At 31.9% G+C, this 17,545-nt stretch overlaps 2 protein-coding genes across 3 annotated transcripts; both read left to right on the forward strand.

Moving 5' to 3' along the window:
* Positions 1 to 789: 789 nt before the first annotated feature.
* On the forward strand, positions 790 to 8,931 carry LOC137827904 (uncharacterized). 2 transcript variants are annotated; one of them, XM_068634278.1, is made up of 6 exons: positions 821 to 1,099; positions 3,312 to 3,429; positions 4,391 to 4,511; positions 4,741 to 5,177; positions 5,694 to 6,012; positions 7,705 to 8,931. In XM_068634278.1, exons 3-6 carry the CDS (start codon positions 4,422 to 4,424, stop codon positions 8,749 to 8,751), a joined length of 1,893 nt encoding a protein of 630 aa, XP_068490379.1. In that variant the 5' UTR covers positions 821 to 1,099; positions 3,312 to 3,429; positions 4,391 to 4,421; the 3' UTR covers positions 8,752 to 8,931. The 2 variants fall into 2 exon arrangements, with proteins under 2 accessions (XP_068490378.1, XP_068490379.1); XM_068634277.1 differs by lacking the exon at positions 3,312 to 3,429 and having other exon boundaries at positions 790 to 1,099.
* Positions 8,932 to 11,991: 3,060 nt separating this feature from the next.
* Positions 11,992 to 15,202, forward strand: LOC137828121 (putative RING-H2 finger protein ATL50). The gene is made up of 3 exons (XM_068634568.1): positions 11,992 to 12,662; positions 13,166 to 13,263; positions 14,339 to 15,202. Exons 1-3 carry the CDS (start codon positions 12,504 to 12,506, stop codon positions 14,763 to 14,765), a joined length of 684 nt encoding a protein of 227 aa, XP_068490669.1. The 5' UTR covers positions 11,992 to 12,503; the 3' UTR covers positions 14,766 to 15,202.
* Positions 15,203 to 17,545: the final 2,343 nt, after the last annotated feature.

Raw genomic sequence — 17,545 nt, forward strand, 5'->3', positions numbered from 1 at the left:
TTGTGCATTGAACTCATAATTCTCATCGCACATTTCATTTAACATTATCTTTCATATAATCAATACAACAAACAACAACACTTTATATATAAAAAAATTATTAAATTATTTTATTTCGATCAAAATAGCCTTTTATTCAACAAATACTCGAGAGTCATTTAGAAATTCAAACAATAAAACAAGTTTTCAAAACTCCACCCTACATAATACATCATCTTTAAAATCCACTTAAAAATTTCAAAGATAAATTAATTACCAAAACCAAGATTCAATTGTTCTAAACTAATAGGTATTGCACTAGATTTGCATGGTCTAAATTTGACAACAAATATTATTTAGTTAGAGAAAATGCATAAAGAGAACTTTTATAAAATGGATTTTTTAAAAATAAACTTAAAACAAACATTTAACTTTTATCTACAAACTTCTTATCTAATTCATTTCTAATTCTATTATTAAAATATTGCTGAATTTTACATTATTTTTATATTAAATTATTTTATTTTTACTGAATAAAAAATTTATTTAATATCAATACAAATTAGTAATTGAAAAATCTTTCCACTTGAAAATAAATATATAATAGTTTTATTTTAAAATATCATTATGCAAGGGAATATACTCTTTTAACCACCTTTAGCAATGATGCATTATAATTAAAAATGCAATTTAAAAGTTAAAACTATTATTTATTTATTATAATTTATTAAATAAAAATAAACATAGAATTCTTTTGACGTGGTAAGAACTTGGGAAAACAATTTAAAAAGCTACAATAAAAATTTCGCAATATAGAAATAGAAATAACAATAATTAAGAAGAATGAAAAGAAAAAGGTGAGAGAGGAAAGAGAAGCGACCGAGACAAAGATCCTTCCTTCCATGGTTCCCACCATTTTTTCTCTTCTCTTCACTTCCTCAATTCTCACCACAACTTCTTTTTCTCTCTCTTCACAACTACTTTCTCTTCCATCACTCGCAATTTCACCATATTAACAATCTTACTGTAAATCATATTTCTGGGGTTTTGCTCCACCAGCTGGATTTCCTACTTTGCCCAAGATCATGCAAAACTCCGTGCACGATCCGCAAGATCAGAGGTATTTTCGATTTTCCCGCGTCTTTCCCCTCTTTATTATGCTGCTTCGCCTCGTACTTTCTGTTTTTGGTTTTCGGCTGTGAGGGTGTTTGATGCTTTTGAAGTTTTTCTAGCTTGCTTTCTTCTCGTCTACTTCATGGAAAGAGTTTGATGGTGTTCCTATTTTCGTAGTGGTTTCGAGTTTTTAGTTTATTGGTTGTGGTTTGGTGCCTTTGTTGTGTGATTTATTGTTTTCCATAATTGGTATTTGGTGCGTGAGGAATTTTTGTTTTGTGTGTGATTTGGTTGGATTTTAGTTTTTGGCTTCGTTCTTCGGACATGTTTTTACTATTCGAAGTAATCCAGAGAAAGTTTAAGATCTATCTAATTGAAATTTGTGAATCTAACTGTGAGGTCGCTCTAGAGAGACGTATTGGGTCTGTTCTTGAGAATTATACTTTTCTAATTCTGGACCTAGGACTTAGTTGGGTTCCACTTGTGTTGGTTCGGCGAGTAGTAATTGTTACTGACACATGGGTGAGAATGCCCTCTTCCCTTGGATATTCATTCCTCATGTTAGTTTGGAACTCTAGGACTAATTGACTTCATCTATCCTCGGAATTCAAGTTTGAACCCAATTTTCTGGACACGTCTATTAGATTATATTCAAATTCACAAGGAAAGCCAATCTTAGAAGACTAGCCTGCGGTATCTCATTGCTTAAATACCATGTTATGCCTCCTTGTTTTGGACATAAAGTTACATTTCCCTTCCAAATTTGGGATACACAGCGGTCAACTGCAGCTACACACTCAGAATAGTCCTTCCCCTGGTCGCTCCTTTATAAGATGCCTCTCCCACTTTGCCCAACTCTCTGGTCTCAGCAAAGGCACTAGCTTTCATGGCTCACAAGCTGATGTAGTACAAGGCTTCTAGATAGGGCAAGGATTCAAGGATTGAGAGACGATCAGTTAAACATAGCCAATGAATGGGCTGTTTCTTCTGTAACAAACCAGGAAAAGAAAGTTATTTATAATTATGGATTTATGATTCAAGGAAAAGGTCTGCCGTACAACTGTCGAGGTTTTGCTTTTATAGTGCAACCTAAGCCCTTCTAGGTTACATGCTTTCAAGCCTAACTCTTACTCATTACCAATGGCAAAATGTAATCCTTTTAATCTTACTTCTAATCCAAACACATTAGGAATCCTTGGACGTAAAGTATAAAATCAAAATAAATATGATCTAAATTCTACCCATTATCATTTACTTGAAGCTACCAATATTGATGGGCTTGTTTGTTTAAGCTTAATAAAACATGAAAAACTTCTATAAGTAATATAAATTCTATAAATATGTCTTTTAATTTCAAAACACCTTTTATTTTAAAAGCACACTAACAGGCCCTAAAATAACTTTAGACCAGTAGTTCAAAAACCTGTCTGGTTGATCCAACTCATTATAAACTGTGCGAGAAAGAAACAGAGAAATGTAAGAAAGTGAAGGAGATGGGAAGAGATATCCAAATCTTGCAGTAGAAGCTTTCTGATTAGAAATTTGAAACTAGTGTCTCTGAATGATGAGAGCTTAAATTCTCTGTTAGAAATATAATGATATTGTCTTAGAATATTTTAGAGCATCTTAGATGATCACTTAGGATTTATTCTTTTATATTTTGATTTATTTTCTTAGTTAGTTACGATCTTTATAATTATAGGAATATCTGATTGGAATTAGATTTATTGGAAGGTGATTTATAGGTATGTCATATCATGTATATAGGAATAGAATATCCTATAATTATTTATATTTATAGTCATCAGCTTATATAAAATGGATTCTGTTGTGTAATCCATAGACAGTTCTGATAATCTCTCACATTTATTTTTTTCTCTTTCAACAGTCTCAAATGTAACCCTACATAAATCAGCTAGTTGCAACTGTCAGAGACTGTTAGAAGAATCACAAATATATCTGACAGTTGTCATTCTAACAAAACTTATTCTGAAAAAAAAACTTAAAATTGGCCACAAGGAAATTGAACTTCTTTCCTGATGTTTAGTTATGACTAATTTGATCACTAATCCAGTAGTTACCTATAGCTGATGCATGCATATATATATATATATATATGTAGAAGACCTATTTGGGGCACCTTTTGGGAGTGAGATGCTCGTTTCATCTCTGTATTCTTCTCATTTCTGTTTTGCATTGGTGCACTGCGTTTTCAAAAGCTTTCTGTGGAATCGTCTCCTATTTCAATCCGTGCTGGACCAATCATTATACCAATAATCAAGTCTTCATTCAACTGATGGAATACATTCCATTAACCTGGGAGCATTAGCTGATCTGGTACATCAATGCATTCTCTTATGCCCATTTCAATGTTGTCTAACTTTGCTAACTTCCCCCTCTCAACCCGTATCTTGTTTGTTCTGGAAACACATCTTCCTATTTCATCTTTTCCCGAATCTCAGGAATGAAATAGAAGCTCAATAAGGAATAGCAAAACCTAGTTTACTTGCCAGCTCAAACTGGATGCAAACTTATGGTTGATGCCATGGAGAATATAAAGCCCATATGCGAAGTGGAAAAAGTATCTTTTTCTCTTTCTATATATATATATAGATAAATAGATAGATACAGATATATCCATCTTCTGTCTGAATAACACACATGAGACACTGTTCAACCATAGTTCCACAGCCTGAACCATCTAACATGACAATATATTTTTACTAGTTCAATAACTAGTCCAGCTTTTAAATTTTTAACATAACTCTGCTAATAGATATTTACTTTTCTTATGCTCTTGCATTACAAGTCCATGAAGGGAGCTCATCCCCCAAAATGTTAGCTTATTGGGTGGGAGAGTCTTATGACTTAAGTACCACATTCAGCTTTTTTTGTTTGCTCACTGCTGGGTATAGCATAATTTAGGACATTTTCCTTAAGTAAAACACTCTTAAAATAAGTGAACATTTTCTTTGGCAGGAGAGAAGGGCTTTTTTTACTTTCTATTTAATGTGTATGAACTCCTCTATTTTTATTTTGTTATTGAACTTCATTGTTATTTATCTTTGGCTGGAGAGAGGGACTGGGGCAAGGTAAGTCACTGAGAGGAAAGAAAAGGAAGGAAGGATATAACAAGTCGCCATGAAGGTCCTTCCTCCCTCCAAATTTAGTCAGCATAAATTAAAGAATAGTTGTTTAGGATTTTCACTACCGACTTAGCATTACAATCAGTTTTCTTTTATTTTTCTTCCCTATCAGATATTTTTTGAACTATATTAATTAAATGTGTGTTGCTTAGGATTGCTTCCAGCACGGAGGATTCAACTGCAATGACTATTGAATTCCTGCGGGCAAGATTGCTTTCTGAAAGGTCCATCTCAAAAAGTGCTAGACAGAGAGCCGATGAACTGGCAGAAAAGGTATGTTAAGTTTAAGTTTCCTGTATTATGGAGTAAAACATGCCTGATCCGTTTTAGGGACTGTTTGGATACTGGTCAGAAGAGTTTTTTGAGAACTTCTCTACTAGAAATATAGAGTTTTTTTTTTTTTCAGTAGAGAAGCTCTGAAAAGCTCCTCTCACTTTGTACCCAAAATGGCCTTTAATGCTCCCTTATTGACACTAAATGTTTTCTCCATTATTTTAATCAGGTCATGGAATTGGAGGAACAACTAAGGATGGTGATTCTTCAGAGGAAGATGGCTGAGAAGGCCACTGCTGATGTTCTTGCCATTTTGGAGAGTCAAGGGATAAGTGGTGTATCTGATGAATTTGATTCAGGCTCAGACCTTGAAAATCCTTTTGATTCTAGTATGAGTAATGAGTGTGCAAAAGAGGATGAGGGGCCTATGAAATCAAAAGGAAGACAACATGGGTCAGATGAAATGTCTGGTTCCAATGAAGATTCTTCACTAGTATCCAGTAAAAGTTTGTCCTGGAAAGGACGCCATGATTTGTCCCATTCTCTTGAAAAGTACAAGACCAAGAGTACTAATGTGAGGAGGCAAAGCAGTTTTTCATCTTTTAGTTCTTCACCAAAGCATCGCCTTGGAAAGTCATGTCGCAAGATAAGACATAGGCAACCCAGGTAAGTCGTAACCTTTTTTCTTTCTGATCAAGTTTTTTATCCCCATTATGTGACTAGTTTCCACAGAGAACACTGATATTTTCCTGCTTGTTCTTCAATTAACAAAAAATATGCTTTTTTCTAGTTTAGACTTGGTTCCAACTAATAGGCTTAGGGCCTTTCAATTACCAGGGTTATGTTATACCTCTGGTTGCTCAGTTACTGTTTTGCAATCAAATCTGATTTTAAAATAACTGTGCCTATAAATTTGGTTTTTCTTTTGATAAATTCTTGATCCCTCATTTTTTACATACCTTTTGAGGAAGTGTCTCAGAAAATTGGTAATGCTAAAAGTACTAATAAATTAGTTTTTCTGCCTGAGAGTGTTTATTATATTACTTTTTATAGTCTTGTCCTCTATGCTCCAAATTCATATATGAATAACCCCTGAATGTAATTTGCATTTTTTTTTTCTCTTGTAACACTTGTCTTCCTGATTGCTTGTGAAGTTGATAAGTATGTTTTGTATTTTCCCAGGTCAGTAATGGAGGAGTCTAGAGGCAAGTTTGTTCATGTTAACTGCCAAGTAAATGAACTTGTATCCTCTTCTGAAGGATTTCCAAATTTCCGAGATGGTGGATCTAACATCCTGAAAATAGAATCTAAAATTCAAGAAGAGGATGGATCAGAGGCAAACCTACTTAGCAAAAATCATCACATAGATGGATATGGAAGAGAGAATGAAATGGAAAAGGCTCTTGAACACCAAGCCGAACTTATTGACCAATATGAAGCAATGGAGAAGGCTCAAAGAGAATGGGAGGAGAAGTTTAGAGAGAATAACAGCACAACACCGGTATGATTCAGCTAGACTTACCATATTCTAAGTGTTTTTTCTTGAAACTTGGTGTTTGGTTGTTGCATTTATGACAATTGCAGGAAGGTTCAAATGATTTTAGGCATAGTTTGACATTAAATCAGAATTAGAGACTCCAGTTTAGTTTATAAATGTTTCTATGTAGAGAATGTCATTTAATTTGTGGCAATGTGCTATTTATTCTAAATTTTGCTACATTTGGTTGGAGCATAACTCATGTATCTTTAAGGAGATTTCATTGGATCAGCTGACGGGGTTATATTAACAATTGGAAGTATGGTGGATCTCGTTGAAAACTATGGCAGCTTTAAAGCGCTACTCTCTAGTGTGGTCGAAAATTTTTGGTGGCACCATGTTTTCAATGTAATGCCAAATATAGCATAGGTGATTGACTTCTATTTGGTGTAAAGCAAATGTTCTTCCTTTCCTTTAATCTCGAAGGATTTGTTAGCTTTTCTTCATTGGTTTTTATTGTCTTATTTTAATGTTTGTATTTTTTCTTTCAAGAGTTTGGTTAAGGGAGGAGAGCACAGTGATCTCGTGCAATATACTAATTGTACAGTGTTAGACTGTTAGTCAATGTTGAGTAAAAGTTACTTGTCTTTATTTTGACATGAGTAATTGCAATTTGCAAATTTAATACAGGAAATAGATGTAACAAAAATATCATCTTGAACACAAAACATAGGTGCATTGGACAATCCTTCAGGTCCTGAAAGGCTTGAAGTGTTATTTGTTGAAAAGTACAAATTTTATTATAATTTCATTTGCGTTTGCAGTTGAATATATTTGATAAAATTAAAATGAGGACAATGTATAGGTTTAATCTGCCTTGTGCTAAATTCAAATTTAATTAGAAGAATGTAGTTTATTATAATAAGCTCTTGAACGCATATTCCTATGGATGCTTTAAAGAAAGTTAATGCTGAAGGTTCAAGATTAGTCTTATATCTCTTATTTTTACCAATGTATTTTGTAGTTGTCATTTATGGTCTGTTTGGTAGAGAGGGGAGAAATAGAGTATGTGGAAATAAATTTAATGACTAGAAATAAAATAAAAAATTAAATGTGTTTGGTTGAAGAGAAATAAAGAACATATGAGGAGAGGGATAGAGAGAAGCGTGAAAATGAGTGAGAGATAGAGTAGAAAAGTGTTTGCTTAGATCACCTTTTTAATTTTCTCTTCGCTGCTTCTCTCACCAAACATACTAACTTAAATCCAACCTCTTAATTTCCTCTCCTCTCCGACCAAACATAACATTAGAATTAGAGTAAGTAGTGAAGTAACTTATTAAGTAACAAATAGGAAAACTGTTTTTTATCCAAAGATTATAGTAAGCTCACATGCAAAAATATGGAAGACCTTTGAAAAAGTAGATGTAGTGAACAAATTCAATGAAACACATGTATGAAGCTCGGTTTGATCAAAATGTTTGAGGTAGAGTGTTTTTTGTGTATTATATGTCAGCTTTTTAATCTATGCTTCCACTATATTAAACAAGTAATAATTTCATTCTCCTGATGGTTCAGTTAATACAGTTCATGTTATTTTCTTCTATTAACCTTGTGCATCTGATGATTTTATGATTCAAAATAGGTTATTTAATGCTTTCTCATTCCATGTAAATCACCTGAAGTCTCAAACTTAGTTTTGGATCCTAAATTATCCAGGATTCATGTGACCCGGGCAATCACTCAGATATGACTGAGGATAAAGATGAAGGCAAGGTTCAGATTCCATATGCTGCTAAGGTGGTTACCTCAAAGGCTGAAGAGAGTAAAGGAGAACCCGGGGGTGTTTGCTTATCAGAAGAAAAACTCAAAGCTGAGGGCAGAGAAATTATGCCAAAAAAACACGATGATACAGATGTTTACAGAAACCAGAAGAGCACAACTTTTAGCACTTCTGATTTCCTTGGTCAAGAAAACTCACACTCCCCACTGAAGGGAAATCAAAATGAGATATTGGTAAATGGCCACTCTCAGTCTTCTGATATGAACCATCTAGATCAAGGTAGACATAGTTCCTTTCCAACTGATATTCATGGTGTCCAGCACCAACATGATGCTTCAAAAAACCAAAAGGATCTCTATGCATTAGTTACTCGTGAACAATCTCACCAATTCGATGGTGTTCTTGAATCTCTTAAACAAGCTAGAATATCCCTACAACAGGAACTTAATAGGTTGCCAGTAGTAGAGGGTGGGTACACTGCTAAACCGTTGCCTTCTGTTAGTAAAAATGAGGATAGATTTGAAATTCCTTTCGGGTTTTCTGGTCTCTTCAGACTACCAACAGATTTTTCTGATGAAGCAACTCCTAGATTCAATGTCCGTGATCCAACTACTGGATTTGGTTCAAACTATCATCTTAATGGAACCATGTCTAGAACTTCTGTTGGTCAGTTTTTCACCAATCCTCCTCACTCTGGCAAAATGTTGATGAGCCCGTCTGCTAATGATCAAGCTCTTGCCACCCGATACTTGGAAAATGGGTCAAGATTTAGTTCTAGTCAGTCTCCTTTTGATCCTTTCTCAAATGGAGGTCCACTATCTTCCAGTAAATACTCGTATCCCACGTTTCCCATCAATCCCTCCTATCAAAATGCAACACCACAGATGCCATTTGGTGATGAAGTTTCAAGGCCCTATTCAAATAGCACAGTTGGGGTTCCTCTTGCAAATCGTTTCTCATTTAATGACGATCATTTAAGATGAAACATGTATATATAATTTCATTAGGTTAGCAGCTAAGCTTGGTGTAAAAGTAATGGTTTTTCTTTGTTATGTACTTTAAGGTGATTCTCTGTATTCTCTATAGTTGTGTTGGGAAGAGATTTTTGTATGACAAAATACACTCTAAATTATTCCATTAATCTGAACTGTTTTTACTTTAAATGCCGAACTGAACTATTTATTGGTCATCAAGATTGTCGCAGATTTATCTCTAGATTTGATAATTTGAACCTGAGATTAAATTTGATAATGTGAAACATGTTTCAGTGTGTTAATCTCACAGTGATAGAAGAAAATGGAGGGGAGGGTAGGGAAGGAGAGGGGATTTTTTTAAACCTTTTTGTTTAGTTCAGTTTTTAGGAGAACAAAATTCTTTTTTCTCTTCTATTTTCTGTTCCTCTTCAATATTGGAAGGATCAGGAGGAAAGAGGAGGTTGGAAGGATCAGGAGGAAAAGAGGAGGTTAGTTAAAATATTTTAAAGTATATTGATAAAAATATTTTTATTTATCTTTTATATCTAAAATTATAAGTGTGGAAGAAAATTATTTGTGTTAATTTTTCCTCTTTTCTTGTGAACCAAATAAGAAAAGGATTATTTTGCCTCTTTTCTTTTAAAATTTCTCTCCTTTCTACCACACAATTAAAAAACATCCCTCCTTTCCCTTTCACTACCATCCCTACTTTAAAATGGCATCCCTTCTCTCTTGTTGAATTAAACATATTCTTGGTAGGTTGAAAACAAAATATAAACTGACTTTAAATTATTGAATGTCATTTGATATGTGATTAAATTAATGAGTGACCAAACTATGGGTTTGGTTGAATAAAAGGTACAAGTGGTCGAGAGTTTTTTCTTCTAGAAATATAGATTCTTTCTAGCAGAGAATTTCTCCAAAGTTTCATAGTTTTATATTCAAACAGATTGAATATGTATTAAGGTAAAAGGAAATTGATTTTGATAGACTTTTCAGAAGAAAACTTTCAATCCATTTTAAAGGCTCTGAAGTCAATCCAAACTCATGTTTTGTGATTAAATTTATCTGGTTTTGATCTCATTATTAGTGCACAGTATTACAAAAACCTAGCCTTGTTAACTAAAACCTGTTTCTGCAACATTCTGAGGCCTCTTGTCCCACCTCTTTGTCTCCTTGAGATCTTCCTCCTCAGTCCCAATCAATGCCTTGGAAAATTTCAACACCCTTTTCAGCTTTACTTCCTCCATATCATGTCATGCTTCCCACTAGCAAGCTCATAATTGAAGATTTCGGATATACTGACAAAAGCAACCGAAAAGATGGGTTTAACTCACTTCTCACTTTTTTTCCCTTCACACCTAAAGTTATGACTACCAAAGAAAATAAAAAGATTGATCTGCAAAATAATTTGAAAAATTTAACATTAATAAATAACAAATCTAGTTTTGAGTAACAACAAATTATTCAGAAATTTATAATTTTTTTAAACCAAGAGAGAACCAAGTGAAATTGTTATGGATTTGTAGCAGCAAGAACCATGGCAAGAGATTTGGGGGGAGGTGAGATTGTTGATTTTCAATAGTCAAAGCAGAGTAGTCAGTTTCCATCAATCTCTATCTGATAAATAGTATTTTTTTATAATTTGAATAACAAAAAAAACTAAATTATATTATATATCGTCACATTTGTGAAAGGTTCATTGAGATTAGTGTAATGTCATTTTAATAACCTTTTGTCAAACTTAGTAAAAACTGGACCAAATGATTCTGAACCCAAATGGAAAAATATGGGAAGGTGTGACATCACAGAAGTACAACTCCACTTTTATGAAAAATACACTTATTAAACTTGTTCTGTTCCTTTCTTTTCAAAAGTAAAATACTACTAAAAAAAACAGTGTTTAAATAACATGAAAGTATGTGAATAACTACCAAGTAAAATAATAACACTTGAAATTATGATTGATTTTAAATTTTGTTAAATATACATGATTGATTTTATTATATTTTTTATTTGTTAATCTCAAGTTAACATATAGACTAAATTTGTAAACAAAAATAGATGAGTGAAAATTGGTGAAATTGAAAAAGGAGGAGATACAAGTAACTATCACATATAATTTCATAAAGAATCTTTCAATTATTAAATTTAAACTTGATTCTCACTTTATAACCACTCTCTGGTTTAATTAATCAAGCAATTATTCGCTTTCTACTCTATTAGTTTATTAGTTAATTGTTTAATCACTATTCTCTTCCTTGATTGGATCAAGAGAAGAAAAAAAAGAGAGAAGAAAACCTTCTGATGTGATCCGAAAAGAAGGGAGAAAAAATTTCAATAATATACTAAAAGTACTACCTTTGTTCTTAAAATTTGCAAAGAAAGTAGAGCACATATTCTTTATTGGAAATTATCATTTTGACTCAACATCATAGGCACTAAACTTTTCTTTAGACTAAAAACACTGATCTTGTAGTTTTCGTTGAATTGATGAGACTAGAAAATGAAGAAAAAAAAAGAGAAAGTACAAGGAACATTAAGATTGTTTAATTAAGAAAAAACAGGAAAAAATAAAAAAAATGAATGAAAAAGTTGTATTTGATAAAATAAATTTGGTTATATATTAATATATTTATAAAATAATTTAGAAAATAAATATTTAAAAATAATTTAATGTAATTTTTTTTCTTCTGAAAATGTAAGTTAAAGTTAACATAAATGTTAAATTAAAGTAAAAATTTATCATAAAAAATTTAATAAAACAAAAATTATAATTTAGAATAAAAATATATTAAAATAAATTCTTAACAAATTAATTATTTTATTTATTATTTTAATTATACTTTTTTATAAAATAACGCATATATTAACAAAACAATAAAATTATTTTTATTGATTATTTTAATGTTTTTATTTTTTAACTATTCATTTATTATATAATAAAGTATATTAATAATATGGTTATCAAAATAATTACAATTACAAATATAATTGATTATATAAACATAAATAATAGTTAAATATTTATGAATATAGGTAATTATACACATTGATTATAACATATATTATAGTGATGAAAATTTAATAGCACAATTTTTTTTTAATTTTATATTTTTTAATATATTTGCTTTTATATTTATTTTTTTATCTTTCCTTCCCTAAGCCAATATTTTGTTGGAAAAATAAAATTAAAGACCTTAAATTAAAGTTGTATATTAATTTAGTTCATTGAGATTGTCCTTGGTCAGATAAATATTAGATGATAATATAAAAATATTTATGTTAGCACAACACTCTTGCCTAAATTCAAATAAAAAGTCTCCAGCAGCAGTGAGTCATCATCCTTCATCTTCTTTGTTTCATAGCTAAAGAACAGTAATCAAAACTTGATTTAGATCTAAAAAATCTTGATCATAACCATCATTACCCTTTTCTCTTTCTCACTCTCACTCTCATCAACTCACCCACTATGCCTTCTAGGGTTTGCTTTCTCTGTCTCACTGGGACAATACAACAGTCCCAATTCTCACCCTCTCATACCCCCATTCTCTGATTCACCCTTAACCTCCATACCCACCGAGAAAAGCATGCATCTTTAGTGCCACCGCATCTAGCCCACTTCAGATTCTCCTCTGAAACCCACGGAGGGAGATGCTGGCGGTGTCTGTTAGTGTTCACTTTTCAACTGGGGCCTTTTCATCTAGAATCTGAAATTGGAGGGTTCTTTATCAATTTGGGATTTTTTTTTATTGTGAAAAATGATTTCTTCTGGGATTAACTTGGTGATGACTGTGATTGGGTTCGCGGTGAGCACCATGTTCATTGTTTTCGTCTGCACCAGGCTCATATGTGCTCGAATTCACTTGAATGCTGCAAGGAGATCCTTTCCTATTGTCTCCAGATCCAATCTCAGCATGGTGCACATTTTTTGCGTTTTCAAGTTAATATTAAAATTTTCGTTACAGGATCATTAGTTTTTTGGAGTTTAAGTTGTATCCACTGTTAGTGTAAAAAACTACACTCGAAAATAATTAGAAGTCATGACTTTTATGGTAACTCCTGTGCAAGTCAACAAATTTAGCATAATTTCTATCAGTTGGTTGACAGAGTAAATTTTTTTCTTTCACTTTTGATTAAATAGTCCATTGATCAAATCGACCATGCACCTGGCAATAATGTAAAGGGTTTTACATTATCATCCAATTACAAAATATATTTGTTAAATTTACAATAATTATCTTAAAAGTGATACTAATCATGACACATACACACACATATTTTTTTTTACACTTTACACTGATAGAACACAGTAATTAAACTTTTTGATGCAGTACATACTTTGTGTTGTTTTCCCAATAAATATGATGTCATTTTATTTGAATTGGATTTATTATGAATTAGACATTTTTTCCGTGTTCAGATGGAGCGGGGTTGCCATGGTCTCGAACGCGTGACTGTAGCCAAATTTCCAACAAAGAAGTACAGTGACAAGTTTTTTGCTGCAGCAGAAAATTCTCAGTATGTTTTATATCTGTTTCTCATTTATTTGTTCATTCATTTTTGTCCAACCTGTCTATGATGTTAATTTAATAATCTCTTACTGTATGATACTCTTATGGGAAAATAATATAAGGTACTTTATGCCTATTTCAGTAGTTAAGTTAAAAAGAATTGCATGGACAGGAATTTGTAATGAAGGTGTCAATCCCATATATTGAAAGGCATTTAAACTACAGGAGGTTTTGCACCTTGTAAGGGGGTTATAGCCATTTTTTCTGTGGGTTCTGATGCCACCTCTGCTCCTATGTTCTTTAATTTAAAAATGTATGTATCGCGCATGAGAAAGTGATATGATGATGATATCTTCCATTGGCTTAGGACTAACTCTTATCTGGGTCTTGCTTAGATTGTCCTATCACCATCTCTTTTGTTGATTTCCTGCAAAAGAAGCTTATGTTAGAGTGAATTTCTTTGTTCTATACGATTATGCCATGGGAATGGATCCTCTCAAGTCTAATTTTATCATGACATGGTCATATTCATATTTTAAGTCCATCTCTTTCTTGGTAGACGATAGAAACAGGTGGGAACTATCTAATAGTATTTGTTAGGAAAGAGATGTTTACAAAGTTTAGCATGGCATATTACCAACTCTTACAAAAACTATTTATGATATGAATAACTTGCAGTGACCTCCCACAAGGTTTGCCTACTAACTACCTCTTTCTCTTCATATTCTGATGATCCTTTAATATTTCACACATACTCCCTTCATTATAGCCTCCTACACATTATGACAAAAAGGTAGTTATGTTCGCAAAACTTGTGGCATGCCAGTGCAATCTAATCATGTCATGAATTTGGAAATTTAAATACAGCTTTGGTAGTGGTTGGGCCTAATGGTCTGTTGTTATTCTTACAAACGATACAAACTGATATGAAGTTCTTATGTGTGTGGTTCATGTTGTAAGGAACTTAATTGAGGGGAGTGCTTTAAGTTTTTAACAAGTTTCAGATATGAGATTATTGATGACAGTTCTCATTCAGTTAATTATTTCCTGGTTTTGAACATGCAATATCATTGTTTTTGAAGATGCACAGTCTGTCTCTCAGAATACCAAGGTGAGGATATGCTGCGTATCCTCCCTTATTGTGGACACTCTTTCCATGTGACCTGCATAGACCTATGGCTGCAGCAGAATTCCACGTGTCCCGTGTGTCGGATATCGTTGCGTGAATTTCCAGATAGAAAATGGTTAATGCAACCCTTGTTCAGCTCTGCTTTACAACCTGGCATAGAATCCTTTGATATGCGTCATTATCACTGTATGATGGATGATAATGGATTACCAGCAAGAACCCCTGACAACCATGGGGTGAATCCTATAGAAGAAGATAATTTTCCAGCTGAGGGTGGGGGAGCAGTTTCTATGGACAATATCACATGTTTAAGTGAGGGTGACTTCATTAAAGATGAGGCGAAGAAGCATGTAGAGAGTCCATCAAACTTCCAGAATTGATCGTTTTCATGGAAATCAAAGCTTCAATATGATACTTTCAAATCATACATTTAGTACAAAAGTTAATGTCTCAAAACTGGAGTGAAAATGTGAAAGGCATTAGCAGTCTGAAAGGATGGTTAATATCTTTTACTGTATATATAGCAGAGAACACCCCCTCTCCCGGGCTGGCCTTTACTGTTTTCTCCTCTGTTATTTTGTTGATCCTCGATACTAAACAGCATTTGAATTCTCTCTCTCTCTCTTTTCCCTTCCTAAGGCTAGAATTAGTTGAAGATCAGGTGGAGCTTTGGCTGTGTTCTTCCCCAGCAAACCTTTGTATCAATGCAAGCCATACTGTTCAATTAATGTATCTTGGCTTTATGTTCAACATTTGGTGATACCTTTATATTTGAAGGAAGATGCAATGAGTATGGTCCTTAGTTTCTTGTGAAAAATATTTGGTAGTTGTGTATTTGTGAATTGTGATTGGGCAAAAGGGTCAATCTAGAGGGACGGTTTTTAAGGGAGGAATGACAAACCTTTTTTGTGGCCCTCTTCACTTTTTTTTTTAGGTACGGGTGCAAAAGTTTGGCAATTTCTTCCTGCACCATATCATCTAAGACATGCACCAACATAAAATTTAAAAGACAATTTCATTTTTGCTTCTGGATGTAGAATTTTGGAAGGGATTGTTATATACTCTAGATTTCGTATTTCATTTTAGTTATCGGACACATTAGTTTTATGATTTGATTTACGAATATGAATATTTGAAAAATATTTTTTTTTAAATATGGATTTGAATTGATATGGTGCATGGAGAATTAGTCCAAAAGTTTTTGTTTAAACTCTAACCAAGTGTATTTATAATAATATTTTTTAAATAGGATGTTTATTTATATTTTAACAAGTTTATAGATTTCACTTCCTATGTATACAATAATTCCAACAAATTAATATTTATATTTATTTACACAGAGAAGTTTGTTATGTCCAAAAAAATATTTTTAAATGGTCTAAAACTTTTTTTTAACTAGGTAGATTTTTATAAAAGTTGTAACCCAAGTATAAATTTTTTTACCTGATTTAATATAAGTGTTAATAGCCTACAAGAATTTTCACCCTATTTTTTGGATCCTTTATTGTTTCACTTTTGTACAACTCAGATGAGAAATTTAAGTCTTCCATTGGACTGCTTCTTCCTGCACCCACCTTCCTTCTTGTGCCATCCCCATATCAAATTTTTATTCCTTTTTTGTCATCTCCATATATAATATATAATTCAAAATAATATATAATTCAAAACAATATTCTTTTTGTGTCATCTCCATATATAATATATAATTCAAAAGATGTTTTTTTTTATCCGAAAGTGTTTTTCCCCCATATATAATATATAATTCAAAACAATATTCAAAACAATATTCCTTTTGTGTCATTCCCATATATAATTCAAAAGATTTTTTTTATCCAAAAGTGTTTTTTAGTTTTATGAAATCTAGAATTCCTTTTTAAATTTGAGATAAGCCTATGGATTATGTAATCCGGAAGTTAATCACGCATTTGAAAAAAGACTTCTAAATTACATAATTTGGAAACTAATCTCAATCTAGAAAAGAATTTCGGATTATGTAATTTGGAAGCTAATCAAGCATCTAAAAAAAAGACTTTCGGATTACATAATCTAGAGGTTAATCTCATGTATAGAAAAGACTTCCAGATTATGTAATCCGAAAGTTAATCACAAAAGGCTTCTGAATTACATAATCTAGAAGCTAATTCGGAAACTAATCAAGCATCTAAAAAAAAAGACTTTCGGATTACACAATTTAGAAGTTAATCTCATGCATAGAAAAGACTTCCAAATTATGTAATCTGAAAGTTAATCAGAAAAAGCTTCTGAATCACATAATTCAGAAGCTAATTACATAAGACTTCTGAATTACATAATAAAGAATATAATATTAAAGAATGATATTTTTGAAATACATAAACTTATGGGGTGCCACAAGAAAGCATGGAGGTGCATGAAAAAACAATCCTTCCTTTGATACCATGAAAGCTTTCCATTTTGGAGGGTTGAGATACTTTTTATACCTACTACTACTATTATTATTATTATTATTATTATTATTATTAATTATTATTATTATAATAGTTGTTCTTATTATTATTATTAACAGACGAGTAATTACACTAGTATCTCTTATGTGTGTGTTTTCTAAATGCGTACAATCTCTTATCTTTTTAATGTTTATATTATCATTCTTTATAAAGATATAGGGTAATTTTTTTAAAATCATTAATAAGGAGTGTGTTGCATAAATAATTAAGAGAAGTTAATTTTAGATTAAAAAAGATATTTGTCTAAATCTCTATAAGTTTGAGGAAATGTATAATGAGATTAAATAGATGTTTAAGTTTCTTAGGAATTTAAGTGTGTGAAGATTGATTAGAAATTGAAAAGTTGAATAATATATATAGAAAAAAAATTAAATAATTATTTTAGGGTTTTGAGTTAAAGATGGAAAAAAATACTACGGTAATTTTATGAGTTTGATCATATATCTTTGGTAGAGCTATCTATTTGACCTATAAATTATGAATCAACCCTAACTTACTCATAGGCAATTACTTGCTGCACCTTTTCAATTTTGAACGTACACCCAATTTATATGTTAAATGACAAAGATGCTCTCAAATAAAAGAGTGAGTGTGGATCAAAAATATTTCCAAAACCTTTTTTTTAGAACACGTTTCTAGATTTGATTTTTTTTTGAATTTCGAAAATTCTTATT

This window comes from Phaseolus vulgaris, chromosome 7 (assembly GCF_000499845.2).
Source record: "Phaseolus vulgaris cultivar G19833 chromosome 7, P. vulgaris v2.0, whole genome shotgun sequence".
Taxonomy (NCBI): Eukaryota; Viridiplantae; Streptophyta; class Magnoliopsida; order Fabales; family Fabaceae; genus Phaseolus; species Phaseolus vulgaris.

What these genes read in the sequence shown, in the direction of transcription:
- LOC137827904 (XM_068634277.1), top strand. Translation starts at nt 1,065, where the DNA reads ATGCAAAACTCCGTGCACGATCCGCAAGATCAGAG. An exon ending in ATAAGACATAGGCAACCCAG is followed by an intron (nt 5,178 to 5,693) that starts GTAAGTCGTAAC and finishes GTATTTTCCCAG; the next exon opens with GTCAGTAATGGAGGAGTCTA. An exon ending in AGAATAACAGCACAACACCG is followed by an intron (nt 6,013 to 7,704) that starts GTATGATTCAGC and finishes TAAATTATCCAG; the next exon opens with GATTCATGTGACCCGGGCAA.
- LOC137828121 (XM_068634568.1), top strand. Translation starts at nt 12,504, where the DNA reads ATGATTTCTTCTGGGATTAACTTGGTGATGACTGTGATTGGGTTCGCG. An exon ending in CCAGATCCAATCTCAGCATG is followed by an intron (nt 12,663 to 13,165) that starts GTGCACATTTTT and finishes TTCCGTGTTCAG; the next exon opens with ATGGAGCGGGGTTGCCATGG. An exon ending in GCTGCAGCAGAAAATTCTCA is followed by an intron (nt 13,264 to 14,338) that starts GTATGTTTTATA and finishes TTGTTTTTGAAG; the next exon opens with ATGCACAGTCTGTCTCTCAG.